The sequence below is a fragment of the Schistocerca americana genome, chromosome 11 (assembly GCF_021461395.2).
Source record: "Schistocerca americana isolate TAMUIC-IGC-003095 chromosome 11, iqSchAmer2.1, whole genome shotgun sequence".
Taxonomy (NCBI): domain Eukaryota; kingdom Metazoa; phylum Arthropoda; class Insecta; order Orthoptera; family Acrididae; genus Schistocerca; species Schistocerca americana.
Window position 1 is genome coordinate 149069819 of NC_060129.1, and position 20541 is coordinate 149090359.

At 39.5% G+C, this 20541-nt stretch overlaps 1 protein-coding gene across 1 annotated transcript in view; it reads right to left on the bottom strand.

Annotated features, from left to right (window-relative positions):
- The window catches only part of LOC124553824 (DEAD-box helicase Dbp80-like), a 147009-nt gene that overhangs the window by 25748 nt on the left and 100720 nt on the right, over nucleotides 1-20541 (bottom strand). The window contains exon 6 of the mRNA XM_047127811.1: nucleotides 18321-18498. Coding sequence (XP_046983767.1) covers nucleotides 18321-18498 — 178 coding nt within the window. The remainder of the gene's footprint in view (nucleotides 1-18320; nucleotides 18499-20541) is intronic.

Genomic DNA, 20541 nt, shown 5'->3' on the forward strand with positions numbered 1-20541 from the left:
ATGGTAAGTATTTAGTTGGTTTTTCATCAACGCTGCTTTTGTTGGCTAAACCAGCATATACCATCGCAGAGTGAAGGGTGAGACAACCTGAAGCCTATCCAGGTAGGTGGACAGATTGTTTGAAGGGTAATGACAAGCCAATGCACTACCACATTTGGTGTATTTAGCGGCCAGGAAAAGTAAAGTTCAGAGCTGAATGACCATTAATAGCAGCAGCATAAAACCTGTGTTAGAAGAACCCACATGTGTGCAGATATACTTCTGAACTGAAGAGATAGGAGGAGGATTTAAACCCAGTCCAGATATTGTGAACATTATTAACGGAGGGACAGGACACAGCAGGCAGAGAGGTCAGCGAACTACAGGAATGCCAACAGCGCACCGTGGAGCAGCGAGCAGTAGCAGACCAGCACAAGGAGCAGTTGGCTGCTGTGGGGTCCCAGAAACTGGACCAGTGTTGGCACCCTGTGGCAGACGGACTCACAGTAGCATCTCGGTGTACTGACAATGTGGAGAAAAAGCTAAGTAGTGTTTTTCTTCGTTTGGTGTGTGAGTGTGGATAGATTTAGTTTTAATGTGCGTCAAATTGAAGACGGTGGTTATCAAAATTCAGCATCCGATACTTATGGGTCAACTAATGAGCAAAACAAGGTGAAAGCTAATGTTAAGTTAGCACCGGGTCTAACGAAGGAAGTAATAAAAGGGACAGGATTTGAAGTTGATGAGAAAAATGTAAGTACTGCAGGTCAAGAAATAAGTAGGGAACAGACACCTGGTCTGAATGTTAAATTGGTACCATTTACTGTCACTGAAGTGAAAATAGAGCCAGCATTAGAGGCTGGTGAGCAGAAAGTTAGCATTGCAACAATGTTCCAAAACAATGGGGATATTGGCAGTATAATGAAGGGAATGAATACAAAAACAAATGAACTTCGGTCTGATGTGGATAGTAAAATAAGTGGGCTGGGTAATTAAACAAATAGTAAAATAAGTGGATTACTTTCTCAAATTAATCAGTAATTTATAGATCAGTAAGAACAGTCTGATAATAAATTGAAAAATTTTGAAGAGGAAATTCTGTAGGAAATTGATCACAGAATTTTCTGTGATTCTGTAAAAAATGAGTTATCACAACTTAACGAAAGCGTGAGAGGGCAAATATGCCATGCGTAACAAGAACATAAGAATTATATTGTCACAGTAAAAGGTGAGCTAACTACCCATATAAAGCAAGTTACTGAAGGTAATGAACATCTAGGTGAACAGTTAAGTGCTGACTTGAATAAAGTACATGCTCAAGTAGATCATGTTGATAAACAGTGTAACGAGGATCATAAATTCTGGCTATAAAATTGAGGAGGAAAGTGACAAAAAAGAACTGTTTGGAGGGCATGTGTGTGCATGAATAAATTATTTAGAAAGTAACTGGTCACAATTTAGTACAGTAGTAACTGATAACCTAGCATGACATTAGACTGACAAATGTAGAACAGAAAATTACTGACAGTAGTGGTCATGTAATGATAAATGGTGTTGCAGTGTCCTCAAACTGCCTTTGTTAACCACAGATAGTTTCTGAGCTCTGATCCCAACAAGATTGTGCATCCCAAAGCATTCTGGAGTGATTTTGAAGACGCTTTGTGTTATCTAATCTTATGGTAGACAAGGATGACAGCATGGAAAGTTTTAGACTTTCTTTGGGGAATACTGAGGGAAGAGAGAACAGATGGACGTATTAAACAGCTTTTGGTCAGGTGAAAGTTTAACCCAAAGAAATATACTATTATGAGGTTTGTCAGGAAGTGGTAACTATTTTGTATTACATGGCTACCAAGTTAGAAACGGAACAAATTATAATGGGATTAGAAAACGAATCACCTTTGTACTGGTGAAAGAAAGTAACTTCTGCGCCCAGAGGCGACATTAACAAGCTCATTTTATACTTGAAAAAGGGTAAAGAATATTTGGAAAGAAGAGGAAAATAATAGAGATTATAGGACTCCAACTACGCAAAAGTGAAGTGCAAGTAAAAAGGTGCGCAAAGATCCAACATCAGAGAGGAATGTCCAAAGGACAAGGGGGGTTTTACTGGCTGGAGAAATTATGGGTACATGAATGACAGTTATCAAAATCAGCACTCACTTGAGACAGCAGAACAGCATCCCAGACAGCCAAATTAATGGAATGCTATGGCTAATGGAAGAGTAGGCAATGAGGAAAACTAGCAGCAATCTGTAAGGAAGCTAGCATTTGCAGACTTCCAGAAATAGGTTAAATCCACTAGCAAAGCCCTTTGTAAGCCAGCAACCAATGAAACAACACATTAGTGGTACAGGTACTATAAACCTACCACAGGAAAGGGAGGAGATTCTGTCTGATAGTGATGGACCAGTTTCAAATGTCAAAGAAGGTGTCGGCAGAGTTCAAAATGGTTCAAATGGCTCTGAGCACTATGGGACTTAACATCTATGGTCATCAGTCCCCTAGAACTTAGAACTACTTAAACCTAACTAAACTAAGAACATCACACAACACCCAGTCATCACGAGGCAGAGAAAATCCCTGACCCCGCTGGGAATCGAACCCGGGAACCCGGGCGCGGGAAGCGAGAACGCTACCGCACGACCACGAGCTGCGGACGCCGGCAGAGTGGAAGAAAGCTCATTGAATAGTGATGCAGCAACAGAAGTAGATAAAGTTGGGGTTTTTTTTTAAATTCTGACAACATAAAAGGAAGTGTTGCAGAATCTGAGAGGATTAGAGAAGGTGAATGTTTCAAGAAATGTTTTGATTTGTCACTAGTAGACAAATTAATTAAAGCTGCCACAATTAAAAAAGAAGTAGGCCTCTAAATGTGTGTGTTATTTCCGTAGAAGGAATAGGATTCAACAGACATGAGGTAGTGCGGGATTTACTGGAAGAACCAGATCCTGGAACTGTTGAAGAATCATCAGGTGGACTGATAACAGAGGTTACAGTTTTTGGTGAAAAAGTTCCTTTCTTAATTGATAGTGGTTCAGATGAACGTGCAGTGTCAAAAAATTTTGTAGATGCTATTGCCAATTGGAAAAAAATAGTTATTATGCCCTCCTCAACAATAAAAATTTTAGTAGCACAGCTAAAAGTAAGAAAGCAGTAACTCATGAGGTAATGTTACCTGTAAAGATTCAGTGTGAGTAATTGTACCAGAATTTCCTGATAATTTTCAGGTTCAGTGTGGAGATGTTGCTTGGGGCACATTTTCTGCAAAAATACAAAGGGAAGATAGATTTTGGGAATAATGAAGCTGTCATTACTGTACATAGGAAGTGGCTGACTGCCATCTGCAGGAAGAAGCAGTCTCCAGCAGGTGAGCAATGTGGTGTACCTATACATTGCTGCAGGAAATAGGAGGGTATTGTGGGATACGATGAGTATGGAGAAAGGGAGGAAATAGGTCCTGATGAAATAAGAAACATCAGGGTCCGAATGGAACAAAAGGTAGTGGAGTTATCTAATTTGACAGAGATGCAGAAAAATGAGATAAAACGGGTTTTAAGTAAACACCAGGATGCATTTTTGGACCGGCCATGACTAATCAAAGATTACCAATGTTATCTAACAGTAAAAAATTATGCACAGTTAAAAAAACACTGTGATTGTGGAGGCGCATAAAGAAGCAATAAGGGAAATGCTCCAGAAAATGCTTAAATGGAACATAACCAAAAGGGGCATTAGTGTATATAATAATCTATTAGTTGTGGTCCGCAAAAAATACCTATTGGGCTTGTTTTGGATGCAAGAGCTTTGAAGAAAATAAAGTTATGAGCCCAAAAATATAGATGAACTATTACAGAAAATTAACGGCATGAAATTTTTCACCTCTATGGATATAATGGCAGAAGTACAAATCCTTTCTATTTGAGGGACAATATTACCAATGTAAAGTAGTTCCCTTTGGTTTGAATATCATTGTTTGTCCTTTCATCAGGGTGATGTCCCAAGTATTAGGTGATGAACTGTTGAAGTGAATAACTGTGTTTATGGATGATGTGTTAATTTCAACTAGCAGTTGGGTAGAACATTGCATGTTACTGGATCGAGTTTTGGAAACCACAGTAAGTGGTGGAATGAAGTTGAAATTAGACAACATTGAGAAAGAAATAAAATATTGTCAATGGAGAAGGGATAAAGCCAGATCCTGAAATAGTTGGCAGCACCTACAAATAGGAAAGTTTTACAGATTTAAAGGGAATATTCAGACTATTTGGTTTTATCAAAAATTCATGGCGTGACAATTATTCAACACAGCTTGTTTAAGAGATTTACTGAAAAAGAATGCAACGTAGGTGGACAAGGGAGTGTCAAAGACCCCTGAAGAACTTAATGCAGCTTTGATAAACAGTCAAATTTTGAATCATCCCAATTTCCCCAAGCCTTTCTGCCTAGCATCAGATGCATGTAAGTATAGTCTGGGGATGGAATTGTTTCAAACTGAAAATGAAGGAGAAGAGCAAGTCCACAAAACAATAGTGTTTGCTAGTAGATCTTTGTCACAGGCTGAGAAGAATCATGGTATATCCAAACTAGGAGCTCTCAACTTTATATTTGGGTTAAGGAAATTTCAACATTACTTATTAGGTCATAAAATAATCATATACAGTGACCACCTTTAGGCAAAATTTATGTAGAGCACCCAAGACTAACAAGGTGGGCATTGTATTTACAGAAGTCTGATATAGAAATTAAACGTATTAAGGGCTCTGAGAAGCAATAAGGGAAATGCTCCAGAAAATGCTTAAATGGAACATAACCAAAAGGGGCATTAGTGTATATAATAATCTATTAGTTGTGGTCCGCAAAAAATACCTATTGGGCTTGTTTTGGATGCAAGAGCTTTGAAGAAAATAAAGTTATGAGACCAAAAATATAGATGAACTATTACAGAAAATTAACGGCATGAAATTTTTCACCTCTTTGTTGTGTATTATAGAGGTAAACGAAGAGAAAATATAACCAACGCGAGATCATCTACATCTACATCTACATTTATACTCCGCAAGCCACCCAACGGTGTGTGGCGGAGGGCACTTTACGTGCCACTGTCATTACCTCCCTTTCCTGTTCCAGTCGCGTATGGTTCGCGGGAAGAACGACTGTCAGAAAGCCTCCGTGCGCGCTCTAATCTCTCTAATTTTACATTCATGATCTCCTCGGGAGGTATAAGTAGGGGGAAGCAATATATTCGATACCTCATCCAGAAACGCACCCTCTCGAAACATGGCGAGCAGGCTACACCGCGATGCAGAGCGCCTCTCTTGCAGAGTCTGCCACTTGAGTTCGCTAAACATCTCCGTAACGCTATCACGGTTACCAAATAACCCTGTGACGAAACGCGCCGCTCTTCTTTGGATCTTCTGTATCTCTTCCGTCAACCCGATCTGGTACGGATCCCACACTGATGAGCAATACTCAAGTATAGGTCGAACGAGTGTTTTGTAAGCCACCTCCCTTGTTGATGGACTACATTTTCTAAGGACTCTCCTAATGAATCTCAACCTGGTACCCACTTTACCCACAATTAATTTTATAAGATCATTCCACTTCAAATCGTTCCGCACGCATACTCCCAGATATTTTACAGAAGTAACTGCTACCAGTGTTTGTTGCGCTATCATATAATCATACAATAAAGGATCCTTCTTTCTATGTATTCGCAATACATTACATTTGTCTATGTTAAGGGTCAGTTGCCACTCCCTGCACCAAGTGGCTATCCGCTGCAGATCTTCCTGCATTTCGCTACAATTTTCTAATGCTGCAACTTCTCTGTATACTACAGCATCATCCGCGAAAAGCCGCATGGAACTTCCGACACTATCTGCTAGGTCATTTATATGTATTGTGAAAAGCAATGGTCCCATAACACTCCCCTGTGGCACGCCAGAGGTTACTTTAACGTCTGTAGACATCTGTCCATTGATAACAACATGCTGTGTTCTGTTTGCTAAAAACTCTTCAATCCAGCCACACAGCTGGTCTGATATTCCGTAGGCTCTTACTTTATCAGGCGACAGTGCGGAACTGTATCGAACGCCTTCCGGAAGTCAAGGAAAATAGCATCTACCTGGGAGCCTGTATCTAATATTTTCTGGGTCTCATGAACAAATAAAGCGAGTTGGGTCTCACACGATCGCTGTTTCCGGAATCCATGATGATTCCTACATAGTAGATTCTGGGTTTCCAAAAACGACATGATAGTTGAGCAAAAAACACGTTCTAAAATTCTACAACAAATCGACGTCAGAGATATAGGTCTATAGTTTTGCGCATCTGCTCGACAACCCTTCTTGAAGACTGGGACTACCTGTGCTCTTTTCCAATCATTTGAAACCTTCCGTTCCTCTAGAAACTTGTGGTACACGGCTGTTAGAAGGGGGGCAGGCAAGTTCTTTCGCATACTCTGTGTAGAATTAAATTGGTATCCCGTCAGGTCCAGTGGACTTTCCTCTGCTGAGTGATTCCAGTTGCTTTTCTATTCCTTGGACACTTATTTCGATGTCAGCCATTTTTTCGTTTGTGCGAGGATTTAGAGAAGGAACTGCAGTGCGGTCTTCCTCTGTGAAACAGCTTTGGAAAAAGGTGTTTAGTATTTCAGCTTTATGCGTGTCATCCTCTGTTTCAATGCCATCATCATCCCTGAGTGTCTGGATATGCTGTTTCGAGCCACTTACTGATTTAACGTAAGACCAGAACTTCCTAGGATTTTCTGTCAAGTCGGTACATAGAATTTTACTTTCTAATTCACTGAACGCTTCACGCATAGCCCTCCTTACGCTAACTTTGACATCGTTTAGCTTCTGTTTGTCCGAGAGGTTTTGGCTGCGTTTAAACTTAGTGTGAAGCTCTCTTTGCTTTCGCAGTAGTTTCCTAACTTTGCTGTTGTACCACGGTGGGTTTTTCCCGTCCCTCACAGTTTTACTCAGCACATACCTGTCTAAAACGCATTTTACGATTGCCTTGAACTTTTTCCATAAACACTCAACATTGTCAGTGTCGGAACAGAAATTTTCGTTTTGATCTGTTAGGTAGTCTGAAATCTGCCTTTTATTACTCTTGCTAAACAGATAAACCTTCCTCCTATTTTTTTTTTTTTTTTAATATTCCTATTAACTTCCATACTCAGGGATGCTGCAACGGCCTTATGATCACTGATTCCCTGTTCTGCACTTGTTGTTGTTGTGGTCTTCAGTCCTGAGACTGGTTTGATGCAGCTCTCCATGCTACTCTATCCTGTGCAAGCTTTTTCATCTCCCAGTACCTACTGCAACCTACATCCTTCTGAATCTGCTTAGTGTATTCATCTCTTGGTCTCCCTCTACGATTTTTACCCTCCACGCTGCCCTCCAATACTAAACTGGTGATCCCTTGATGCCTCAGAACATGTCCTACCAACCGATCCCTTCTTCTGGTCAAGTTGTGCCACAAACTTCTCTTTTCCCCAATCCTATTCAATACTTCCTCATTAGTTATGTGATCTACCCATCTAATCTTCAGCATTCTTCTGTAGCACCACATTTCGAAAGCTTCTATGCTCTTCTTGTCCAAACTATTTATCGTCCATGTTTCACTTCCATACATGGCTACACTCCATACAAATACTTTCAGAAATGACTTCCTGACACTTAAATCAATACTGGATGTTAACAAATTTCTCTTCTTCAGAAGCGCTTTCCTTGCCATTGCCAGCCTACATTTTATATCCTCTCTACTTCGACCATCATCAGTTATTTTGCTCCCCAAATAGCAAAACTCCTTTACTACTTTAAGTGCCTCATTTCCTAATCTAATTCCCTCAGCATCACCCGACTTAATTAGACTACATTCCATTATCCTTGTTTTGCTTTTGTTGATGTTCATCTTATATCCTCCTTTCAAGACACTGTCCATTCCATTCAACTGCTCTTCCAAGTCCTTTGCTGTCTCTGACAGAATTACAATGTCATCGGCGAACCTCAAAGTTTTTATTTCTTCTCCATGAATTTTCATACCTACTCCGAATTTTTCTTTTGTTTCCTTTACTGCTTGCTCAATATACAGATTGAACAACATCGGGGAGAGGCTACAACCCTGTCTTACTCCCTTCCCAACCACTGCTTCCCTTTCATGTCCCTCGACTCTTATAACTGCCATCTGGTTTCTGTACAAATTGTAAATAGCCTTTCGCTCCCTGTATTTTACCCCTGCCACCTTTAGAATTTGAAAGAGAGTATTCCAGTCAACATTGTCAAAAGCTTTCTCTAAGTCTACAAATGCTAGAAACGTAGGTTTGCCTTTCCTTAATATTTCTTCTAAGATAAGTCGTAAGGTCAGTATTTCCTCACGTGTTCCAGTGTTTCTACGGAATCCAAACTGATCTTCCCCGAGGTTGGCTTCTACTAGTTTTTCCATTCGTCTGTAAAGAATTCGTGTTAGTATTTTGCAGCTGTGACTTATTAAGCTGATAGTTCGGTAATTTTCACATCTGTCAACACCTGCTTTCTTTGGGATTGGAATTATTATATTCTTCTTGAAGTCTGAGGGTATTTCGCCTGTCTCATACATCTTCCTCACCAGATGGTAGAGTTTTGTCAGGACTGGCTCTCCCACGGCCGTCAGTAGTTCCAATGGAATATTGTCTACTCCGGGGGCTTTGTTTCGACTCAGGTCTTTCAGTGCTCTGTCAAACTCTTCACGCAGTATCATATCTCCCATTTCATCTTCATCTACATCCTCTTCCATTTCCATAATATTGTCCCCAAGTACATCGCCCTTGTATAGACCCTCTATATACTCCTTCCACCTTTCTGCTTTCCCTTCTTTGCTTAGAACTGGGCTTCCATCTGAGCTCTTGATATTCATACAAGTCGTTCTCTTATCTCCAAAGGTCTCTTTAATTTTCCTGTAGGCGGTATCTATCTTACCCCTAGTGAGATAGGCCTCTACATCCTTACATTTGTCCTCTAGCCATCCCTGCTTAGCCATTTTGCACTTCCTGTCGATCTCATTTTTGAGACGTTTGTATTCCTTTTTGCCTGTTTCACTTACTGCATTTTTATATTTTCTCCTTTCATCAATTAAATTCAATATTTCTTCTGTTACCCAAGGATTTCTACTAGCGCTCGTCTTTTTACCTACTTGATCCTCTGCTGCCTTCACTACTTCATCCCTCAAAGCTACCCATTCTTCTTCTACTGTATTTATTTCCCCCATTCCTGTCAATTGCTCCCTTATGCTCTCCCTGAATCTCTGTACAACCTCTGGTTCTTTTAGTTTATCCAGGTCCCATCTCCTTAAATTCCCACCTTTTTGCAGTTTCTTCAGTTTTAATCTACAGGTCATAACCAATAGATTGTGGTCAGAGTCCACATCTGCCCCTGGAAATGTCTTACAATTTAAAACCTGGTTCCTAAATCTCTGTCTTACCATTATATAATCTATCTGATACCTTTTAGTATCTCCAGGGTTCTTCCATGTATACAACCTTCTTTCATGATTCTTAAACCAAGTGTTAGTTATGATTATGTTGTGCTCTGTGCAAAATTCTACCAGGCGGCTTCCTCTTTCATTTCTGTCCCCCAATCCATATTCACCTACTATGTTTCCTTCTCTCCCTTTTCCTACACTCGAATTCCAGTCACCCATGACTATTAAATTTTCGTCTCCCTTCTCAATCTGAATAATTTCTTTTATTTCATCATACATTTCTTCAATTTCTTCGTCATCTGCAGAGCTAGTTGGCATATAAACTTTTACTACTGTAGTAGGTGTGGGCTTCGTATCTATCTTGGCCACAATAATGCGTTCACTATGCTGTTTGTAGTAGCTTATCCGCATTCCTATTTTCCTATTCATTATTAAACCTACTCCTGCATTACCCCTATTTGATTTTGTGTTTATAACCCTGTAGTCACCTGACCAGAAGTCTTGTTCCTCCTGCCACCGAACTTCACTAATTCCCACTATATCTAACTTCAACCTATCCATTTCCCTTTTTAAATTTTCTAACCTACCTGCCCGATAAAGGGATCTGACATTCCACGCTCCGATCCGTAGAACGCCAGTTTTCTTTCTCCTGGTAACGACATCCTCTTGAGTAGTCCCCGCCCGGAGATCCGAATGGGGGACTATTTTACCTCCGGAATATTTTACCCAAGAGGACGCCATCATCATGTAATCATACAGTAAAGCTGCATGCCCTCGGGAAAAATTACGGCTGTAGTTTCCCCTTGCACTTACAGAGTCGAAAAGTCTGTTTGTTATCAGTAGGTCCAAGATGTTATCTCCATGAGTTGGTTCTCTGTTTAATTGCTCCAGGTAATTTTCGGATAGTGCACTCAGTATGTCACTCTACGCTCTGTCCCTACCACCCGTCCTAAACATCAGAGTGTCCCAGTCTATATCTGGTAAATTGAAATCTCCACCTAAGACCATAACATGCTGAGAAAATTTATGTGAAATGTATTCCAAACTTTCTCTCAGTTGTTCTGCCACTAATGCTGCTGAGTCGGGAGGTCGGTAAAAGGAGCCAATTATTAACCTAGCTTGGTTGTTGAGTGTAACCTCCACCCATAATAATTCACAGGAACTATCCACTTCTATTTCACTACAGGATAAACTACTACTAACAGCGACGAACACTCCACCACCGGTTGCATGCAATCTATCCTTTCTAAACACCGTCCGTACCTTTGTAAAAATTTCGGCAGAATTTATCTTTGGCTTCAACCAGCTTTCTGTACCTATAACGATTTCGGCTTCGGTGCTTTCTATCAGTGCTTGAAGTTCCGGAACTTTACCAACGCAGCTTCGACAGAGGATGCCCACATTTTTAATATAACAATCCACACTGAAGAGGAGGGACAACTGAAGAGAATTTGTAAAGACATTAGGAGAGAATAAAACCAAGATGATAAGCTGAAATTACTTAAAAGCACATTAGGCCATCAAAATTTTCCAAAATTAGCAGCATATTACAGATTGCATCAAGGTGTACTATTTACTCAAAGAAAGATATTAAGGACTGGCAACTTTGCTTTCCAGAGCAACATGTTGATTTATTAACAGACTATATGCATCAACAATATGGCCATTATGGGGACAGAAAATGCATTCAAAAATTGAGTGAGAAGTGTTTGGCCAACTGCCTGCTTCAGGAAGGGGGAGGGGGGGGGTGGTAGGTGTTGTGAGTACATATTTTTACTAGTCGATGGGCTCACTAAGTATGTTACATTTTACCCGGATGAAAGACAAATCCCAGAGTAATGGAATAAACTGGAAAAAGGACTATTTTGTGACCATTGGTGTACCAAAAGCAACAATGGGCCACAATTTGTATCTAAGGGTTTGAAAAGTATCTGAGAAATAGAAATATTGAACATATAAAAGATTTCTGTGTATTTCCCTCGAGGTAATATGTGTGAACGAATAATGAAAGAGCTTAATCAACTTTGCAGGATATACTGTCATAAGAAGCACTCAGCTTGGGCCAACTATCTTCGATATTTTGAAGACGTGATTAATCACTTACAAGCATGAAGCCATTGGATTTCCACCAGTCGAATTGCTGTGCGGGATTAGACCTAATAATTTATTTTTCAAGCTGTTGGAATTCCCTAAACTAACAGAAGTGGCTATGGAGCACAAAAAGAAAATAGCAAAATAGAAAGAAGGCTTTGCATAGAAACAGAAGACATGATACTAGGGCGCCCCTCACAAGTTTTCAGATTGGAGACTTGGTACTGGTTACAATTATGGAAAAGTCAAAAAAACTATCTGCGGAAACCAAGAAATTCACAGACGAATGTCAGAGTTCCTTCATAATAGTGAACAAGCCTCAAGTGAAGGCCTATACGCTATAGTATTGTAAGACCCACAAACTGTTATGACTATACAACAACATTGACCTAAGGAAGTATATACAGAAAGAGGATGGTGACAGTGGTAACTAACTGGCCTCAGGAGACACACATTCTTTGCTACATCAGGTGTTTGGCAAACACCAGGCATCCTGAGTTGTTGGCAATATTTCATTTTAGTTTTCATACTGTCAACCTCTCTCCTTCATTCAGAAATTTTGCTTTCGTCTGTTCTTTCTTAACTATCTTGTGGGTATATAGTGTACATAGTGTGTTGTAGGATGTAAGAGTTATTAACAAACCATTTTTGAATGCATTTCAGTACTAAAGACTGTATGAACATACTGAACAGTGGATGAGGAATGAGTGAGGAGAACACGTGAAAGTTTTGTAGAATAACATAATGTAAAATGTAAGTGTGATGAAATGTGACTACACCTGTTTATGTATAAGTTTCAGAACAGAGGCAGTACTGTTATGGCCAACAATGTACAAAGCCAAGAGATTTTGTACATAAATGAAGATGAACATCATGTATACATTATGACAACTGCAAACTGAGGAGTTACTGTAAATATTTTCAGTGATTTTTTTCATTCGGAGTGTATTTGTATATATTATTTAATATTTTCTAAAAAGTTCAGAAATGTATCTACTAGTATTTCAGAAAGTAGTAAAAAATTTAAGATCAGAAACAAAGAACTTACATAGAAAAGAGAAATGTTTTTTAGCAGTAACTTGCTTGAGTGAATTTGTGTCTGACGTGCCTAATAATGACTGATGTCTGTAGTTTGAACTGGGTAAAGATAGGGACAATTAAGAGTAACATTTACTTTTTAATTAGCAGAGGTTAGTTTACTTTTTAGTGAAAATTATTTTTTTCTGAAGAAAAATTTACACTGAAAAATACTGCAGTGCAGTAATGTTACAACTAAATATGTACAATCATACCCAGAAAATTGTCTTTGTAAACATAACAATCATGATAAATGAACAGTGTACGTATTTGAAGCAAACAAGTTTAACATTCTTCTTTGTAGGAAGAAAAGTAATGATTGTTTGGCTTAGACTTAAGGTATTTTGCAGGTATGCCCATAATGAAAACTGGATATGAGACTCACTTCTATCTGACAGGCCTTCAACACATTTCACTGATGGCAGTCGCTTGTGTGTGCACAGTGTTTGTTGTTGTAAAAAGTGCATTTCAGTTGCAACTAAAATTTTATTTTGGTTTTGTGTCTCGTTTATGTTTTATTGCAGCAGTATTATTCTGCAGTAGCAGGATACAGTAGTATTCTTTGTAAGAGTATCAGTTCTTACCAGTCAAAATTTAAAAAATTAACTGAAAATTAAAACTATGAACAATTTCCCGAATTCTGAAAAATCCCTGGATTGTTCCAATTTTCTCCTGGATGAAAAAAATTCTCAGGTTTCTCCCGGATTTCCTGGTTGTCTCGGTGCGTATACACATCCGCCAGGCGGATTTGATCTGGGGTCAGCATGCCTACCCGAGTCCAGGAAGCAGCGGATTAGCGCTCTCAGCTAACCCGGTGAATGGACACACACACACACACACACACACACACACACACACACACACACACACACACACACATCAGATACCTTTTGAATAGTAAAAATGGCGGCATTAAGTCTTTGAACAAGATCCTGAATGTGGGCTTTCCACAACAGGTTACTATCTATCTGAGCAACTAGAAATATGAACTGTTCAGTTTCACTTATAATATGCCAATTCTGTGAAATTAAAATGTCAGGTTTTGGTTAACTGTGTGTTAGAAACCATGAAAACTGAGTCTTAACTGTGATGTAGCATTAGTTTATTTTCTACAAGCCATGAACTTAAGCCACGAACTGCGATGTTTAAAACTGAGCCAATGTTGCACACAACATCCTTTATTACCAAGCTAGTGTCATCAGCAAACACAAATATTTTAAAGTTACCCATAATACTAGAGTGTGTATCACTTATATAAATAAGCAACAGGAGTGGCCCCAACACTGATCCCTGAGGCACCCCCCCCTCCCCCCTTCACCCAATTGACTGTACCCCACTCAAACCCTACATCACAGCCATTCTCAACATTTTGGATAATGACCTTTTGCCGTCTGTTCCTCAAGTAAGAGGTGAACCAATTGTGAGCTACTGCCTGTATTCCGTAATGGTCGAACTTCTGGAGCAATATTTTGTGATAAACACAAACAAACACCTTAGGTAAATCAAAAATTATACTCGGCATTTGAAACCTTTTGTTTAACCCATCTACTACTACAGAGAGAAAAGAGAATATAGCATTTTCAGCTTTTAAATGACTTCTAAAGCCGACCTCTACATCTGATAGCAAATTGTGTGATATAAAATGATCAATTATCCTTCCATACACAGCCTTTTCAACAGCTTAGCAAACACTGATGGCATAGAAACAGGCCTAAAATTATCTACATTATCCCTTTCTCCCTTTTTATAAAGCAGCTTTGTACTGAGTACTTTAATTGTTCAGGAAACTGACCATTCCTAAAGGAAAAATTACAAATATGGCTAAATACAGGGCTAACTTGTGCAGCACAGAAATATTCTGATAGGCACTCCAACATATACGTGAGAGTCCTTAATCTTCAGTGACGTATTTAATTCTAAGGATGGACAAACAAGCTATTAAGCACGTGGTCATAGTGTTTTGGCTCATCTGTGTATGTTGTGGACTTTTTATCTCCAGATATATAGACAATACTTTTGCTGTCCAACCTCATGGCACTGAGAATCTGAATGACATTTTAGAACACCTGAATTCAAACCATCTGAATATTTCTTTCACAATAGAGGCGAAAAAGGATGGTTGAATTCCCTTAACCTTCCCCTTCCTTGATGTGCTGATCAGGACGAAGGTGGATGCTTTGTTGGTACATTCAGTTTATTAGAAGTCTTCTCACACCGACTTATCTACAGGCCCACAGCTGCCACCATCTGGCCCAGCACGAAAGGGATACCGTACTTTGTAAAGGGCCCAAATCATTTCAGATCCTGAGAGTTTGTCTGGCTGAGTTACCCATCTTGATGTCACCTTTCAGCCACCAAAGTCTATTTCTTTTCACTTTATGCAGGGATCATTTCAAACACGATAGCTTGAATTTTGCAGAAATTTGCGTTAAATGTGTTTTTTTGGCCACCGTCAAAGACCAGGGTCCTCTTAGGTTCACTAATGAATGATCGTGGCTTTCATCAGGTAGGTGTCTGCTTTATTCCTTGCAGTTGTGCCATGTCATATATAGGTTAAGTATCAGGACTGTGGAGGGTCAGTGTACTGAGTGTAAGTGGCACACACGCTTACAACAGCTGAGCAAATCCGCCAATGCAGAAAATTGTCTTGGCACGGGTCACCCTATGGAATATAGCAAAACAGAGATTCTGGCGTGCACTTCCATCTAATGGGATGGTGTTATTAAGGAAAAAGCTGAAATTAAATTAGCAAATAACCTTACAAACAGAGATGGCAGTTTTTGTTTATATTCTGCATGGAATCCTGCTCTCCCTCTTGTCGCAAAATGGGGGGTGGTGTTACAGCTATCTCACCCACCGATTATTAACTTCACTAGCAGTACTTCAGACACCATTTATCTTTGGTTTATGACAGTGAGGTTTAAAATTACCTTGTACAGCGTATACTTGCTGCAGTTATGCCTTGAAAATGGCAGGGTGAGCTGCTGTTGAAATATCAGTGGTTGTTGACAACATCACCTGGCTGCATTCCTGAAAGTTATTTGAGTAAGGCAACAGCTGTTTCCACAGGGCTGCACACATGCACATTCCCCATTTGACAAATACTCGAGCACCCTATCACACCTCGAACAGCCCACTAAATCACTCTATGTTACGCCTATAAAACATATCTGGAATTACCTGGAACTGTGGGTGAAACATGGCAACTAACATCGCCGCAGTTTGGTATCTACATGCAATCTGATCATTAATTAATGACTTCATCAGGATATTGCAGGCCTGAAGAAACCCTGAGACATGTCTCCTCACCCATCTCAAGCCATTACCAGTGCTGTTGGCGATGTTACATTGTATTATCATTATATTTCCTGCGGTGACTCACTATTTGTCCAGTGTGCTCCTGTAACGAACATACATAACACTTTGCAGACCAAGTGTGGAATGCCCTCTAGTTTGAAGGTCACATCAGAGGAATGAAACAGATACAATTAAACTGAAGGCTGTGAAACTGTCAAGAAGGAACAAACAATAACACAACTGCACAAAACAGTAAACTTTTATCACTGATGTGTCATTCACAAGGAGATGATCAGATTGTTACTGACGGATTTTAATGAGTCTTGGGTATTTTGTGGAGGGACGTGCCCCATATACCAACCTAGCAAATTTTACACAAAATTAGGGGATGGAGTTACTGCTACCTCACCCTAGAATATCGATGTCGAGGTTTTATGCACAGTTCCTATACCTGCACCATTAGCCAGATTTTCATAAAGTGAGCACAGCACAGCTGTTAAGGTTCACAGCTACCATGCTGGTGGTGAGGGTTCAAACTGTGCCTGTATATTGTCTTTCTGATTTCATCATTGAGAATATGATTAAATAATATATGTGGTGCCAGTGAGGGACAGTAGACAACGAGGTGAGGTCATGTCCAGCACATGCCAAACACTGACAAAATATTTGGAATTTTAACTATGAACCATAAATGGAATACACATTTAAAGAAAGCATGCCGTAACAATTGATTTATTAATGAAATTATTATAGCAAAAATGTCTATTTTTGAATAATTTTGTATGATATATGCTATTAAATGATATTCTATATGACTGGAGTGTGTATGTACACAGGCACAATTTGAACCCTTGCTGCCAGTGTGGTGGCTCTAAACTTTGGCCATTGTGTTACATTTATTTGAACATGACAGGTAAAGGAAATATTCATAAAATACAACATTGATTTTCTCAGAAACTAAGGGCCATCATCACACGAGAATCCACTGGCCAGATATTTGGGGCAGGTCCCTCTATAACATACCTAAAACTCATCACAATCAATGAGTAACGGGTCTGATGGATTCCTTATCAGACAGAACTAATGTTGAGATAACTACTTCCTGCAACAGCGAAACTCAGAATGTGCCAAACAACCAAACTTTAACATACAGCAAATAAATGCTATAGAAAGCTGTTTCTATTTAATAGGTTTTGGGTTTTGTAACTTTACATTGAGATTCTCTGTTTATGAGTTTTGTTGCACAGGACTGATTTATAATGGGGTTTCAGCTTTGAAACTCATTGAGACTGAAGAAATAAGGCAATATTATTTTTTAACTACCCGACTTGGCAAATTTTATCTCTCAGTTCAGGATACAACATCGTTATTAGAGTGATATTTTCACTCTGCAGTGGAGTGTGTGCTGATATGAAACTTCCTGGCAGATTAAAACTGTGTGACGAACTGAGACTCGAACTCAGGACCTTTGCCTTTCGCGGACAAGTGCTCTACCATCTGAGCCACCCAAGAACGACTCACGATCCGCCATCACAGCTTAAATTCTGCCAGTACCTCATCTCCTACATTCCAAACTCCACAGAAGCTCTTCTGCAAACCCTGCACAACTAGCACTCCTGGAACATTGTTATTGGTTTCTGTTGAAAGACTGTTTTGATGCACCTCTCAAGTTATTCCTGCCAAAGCTGCTGCGCTGTCAAAGAGGCTCCTCCTCTGAATAATAACAGCATTCTACAACCATTTGAACCTGCTTATTGTAGTCAACCGTGGTCTCCTCCTACAATTTTTATCTCCCCCATCCCCCTCACCCCCTTCCCCCCACCCCACTTCCCTTCACTACCAAACTGAAAATTCCTCGACACCTCAGACTATGTCCTAGTTACAGATCCCTTCTTTCAATCAAGTTCTCCCAAAAATTTATTTATTCCCCATTTGATTTCAGTATCCCATTAGTTTCTCGGTCTACCCATCTAATCTCCAGCATCGCTCTGTAGCACCACATTTCGAAAGCTTCTATTTTCTTCTTGCCCCGACTTTTTGGTGCCACATTTTACTTCTGTACAAATCTAGACCCACACAAATAAGTACAAAAGCTACACCCACAAAATATCTTCAATCTTTAAATTTAAAGACAATGGCAGATGATTTTTTTTTTTTTTTTTTTTTTTCCTGCTGTGCCAGTCTGCATTTTTCATCCTCTCTAGTTAAGCCCATGCCAGTTATTTTGCTGACCGTATGGCAAAAGCTCACTACCCAGCTGTTTTGCACTTCCTGAGCGCACAAGCTCACAGTACAGCCCGTGCCGATGCAGCACATACCATTTTGGCAGGCAGAAAATGCCACTGTCCTCTCTCCGCACTTCCTGCCGCACCACCAGACGTGCAGTCCCGACAGCTGCGGCACTCACTCACTTGTGTATCCGGAAGCTCTGGTCCTGGTGGCCCTGGGTGGCGATCATGATGTCCGCCTCGTCCAACACGAACACCGAAATGAGGCCCAGGTCGAAGAATTTGAACTTCACCCCCCAGTCCAGCACTTTGCCAGGTGTCCCGATGATTATGTGCTCCGTGATTTTGGTGCCCCTGGGAACTGAATAATGATGGCAGTTTGTAATTGCACTATAGTCAGGTCGCACTTACTGCAATAGTAAAGAGTTGCAGACAAGTCAGTATAAAATATTTAAAAACTTAATGTTCTCCAGACACGTGAAGTAGAATTGAATTTTGAGTCACTGGAAATGAAGTTCAATAACAGCAACTAACTGTAATAGCTAACTCAATTTGTAAAGGTCTGCTCTAGTTATGCTGTAATGTTCACTGTTCAAGTGTTGCTGGATTCCAGTTTCAATAAATTTCACAGTTCACAGTGAAGGTTTCCATGAAGAAAGTTCAAAATAATTTCAGAGTGAAGGAGACAACCCACCAAACAGGAGAAGAATTAAGTAGTTGGCAGAGACAGAAAAAACTGGACGAGTGGAAGTAGGACTCGCACACCGAGGGTTCCCAACCAACTTAATTATGTATACAGATAGTTTATCCATCCCAGGAGTCGAGAATTGCAACTATCATTTCCTGTTTATGACATTGATAGAGACAATATATCAGTCCCAGGAATTCCAAGAGCTTATCAAAATCTCTACAATAGTTCATGAGACTAGCCCCGACATATAAAAAGGAGTGGGGGGGACTTCAGTTTATATCCTTAGAGAGAAAAGACCTTGTAAAATGTTTTCATTTACTTACTAAAACATAACTACACCTTACATTTTACATTTCCATTCATAATATTTTTATTATGCTTTTGACAGATGATAAATGCATTAAGCTCTATTTTTTATGAAATATTATTACAATTTATCAATTTTCAGATTTTTCTTTTACTTTTACTGTGAAACCTTTTTCTCAACACATTTTACGATTCTAAGTCAACGGGATGCACCCTCTAGGTTGTGATGGGGCCTGCGAATACCAAAATATGTGGCATAAATCTCCATACAGTTTGACTGCATTAACTTTGAAGTTTAAATGTTTTACACGGCCAAGGGACTATAGATCTTAGTAAGTGACATAAATTTCAACTTGGTACGTCTTCTTGTTCCTAAGAAAAACTGTTCATAACAGACAGATTTTAATTTCGATATATTTACCTAAAGACATGTGGCACTTACACAAAAACCTCAAATTCTCATTTAGACTGGACTTTTCTATTCAGGTTATTGTCTCAACTGTTAACTGAAAATCTCAGGTTCCGGACTTTGATTACATACTATTAATGCCCTAATTTTTCTGTACAAAATGACATATACCACCAACTGATTAACTTAATAATTAAAAATGTAATATTAACAATATAAGGAAAAGATATATTGCTACTTAACATAAAGATGACACTAAGTTTCAGACAATGTTCAGTAACTTTTGACTTTTACTGGCACTTATGCAATAACAAATTTAATCAGTTGATGCATTTCTGAACCCTATGACAATATAGCAATTATATCTCATACTGAAATAACAATTTGCTGCCCCACGGTGAATTCTAGTCAGACAATTTAATAATTTTATCTCGTACTGAAATAATAATTTGCTGCTCCACGGTGGATTCTAAGTCGGAGACATACCAAAGGTACCTTCATTAGCAGAGAAGTGTTATTCACAGTCCAAAACTAGGATCTCTTGTTATTAGTAACAACACACTGACGGGAAAAAAAATTGAACACCAAAAGATAATTAATGTAGAGTACTGAAATTTCGGGAATAAATTGTCTTGGTAACATATTTAAGTGATCAACATTGCTACATCACAGGTTAATGCAAGCACCAGATAAGCCATTGCAAATGTGAAATGCTGGTACATTAATATCACTGTAACTGCTAAAACGTTGAATGCAAGCATGCAAAGGAGCATGCACTGTGTTGCATGGGTGCCAGGTGTCGGTTTGTGAGATGGAGTTGCACACCTATTGCACTTGGTCAGTCAATACAGGGACAGTTAATACTAGTTCTGGGTGACGGAGTTGTCATCCGAAGATGTTCCACATGTGCTAAACTGGAGACAGATCTAGTGATTAAGCGAGCCAATGCGACATGTCTACACACTGTACAGCATGTCGGGTTACGATAGTGGTATGTG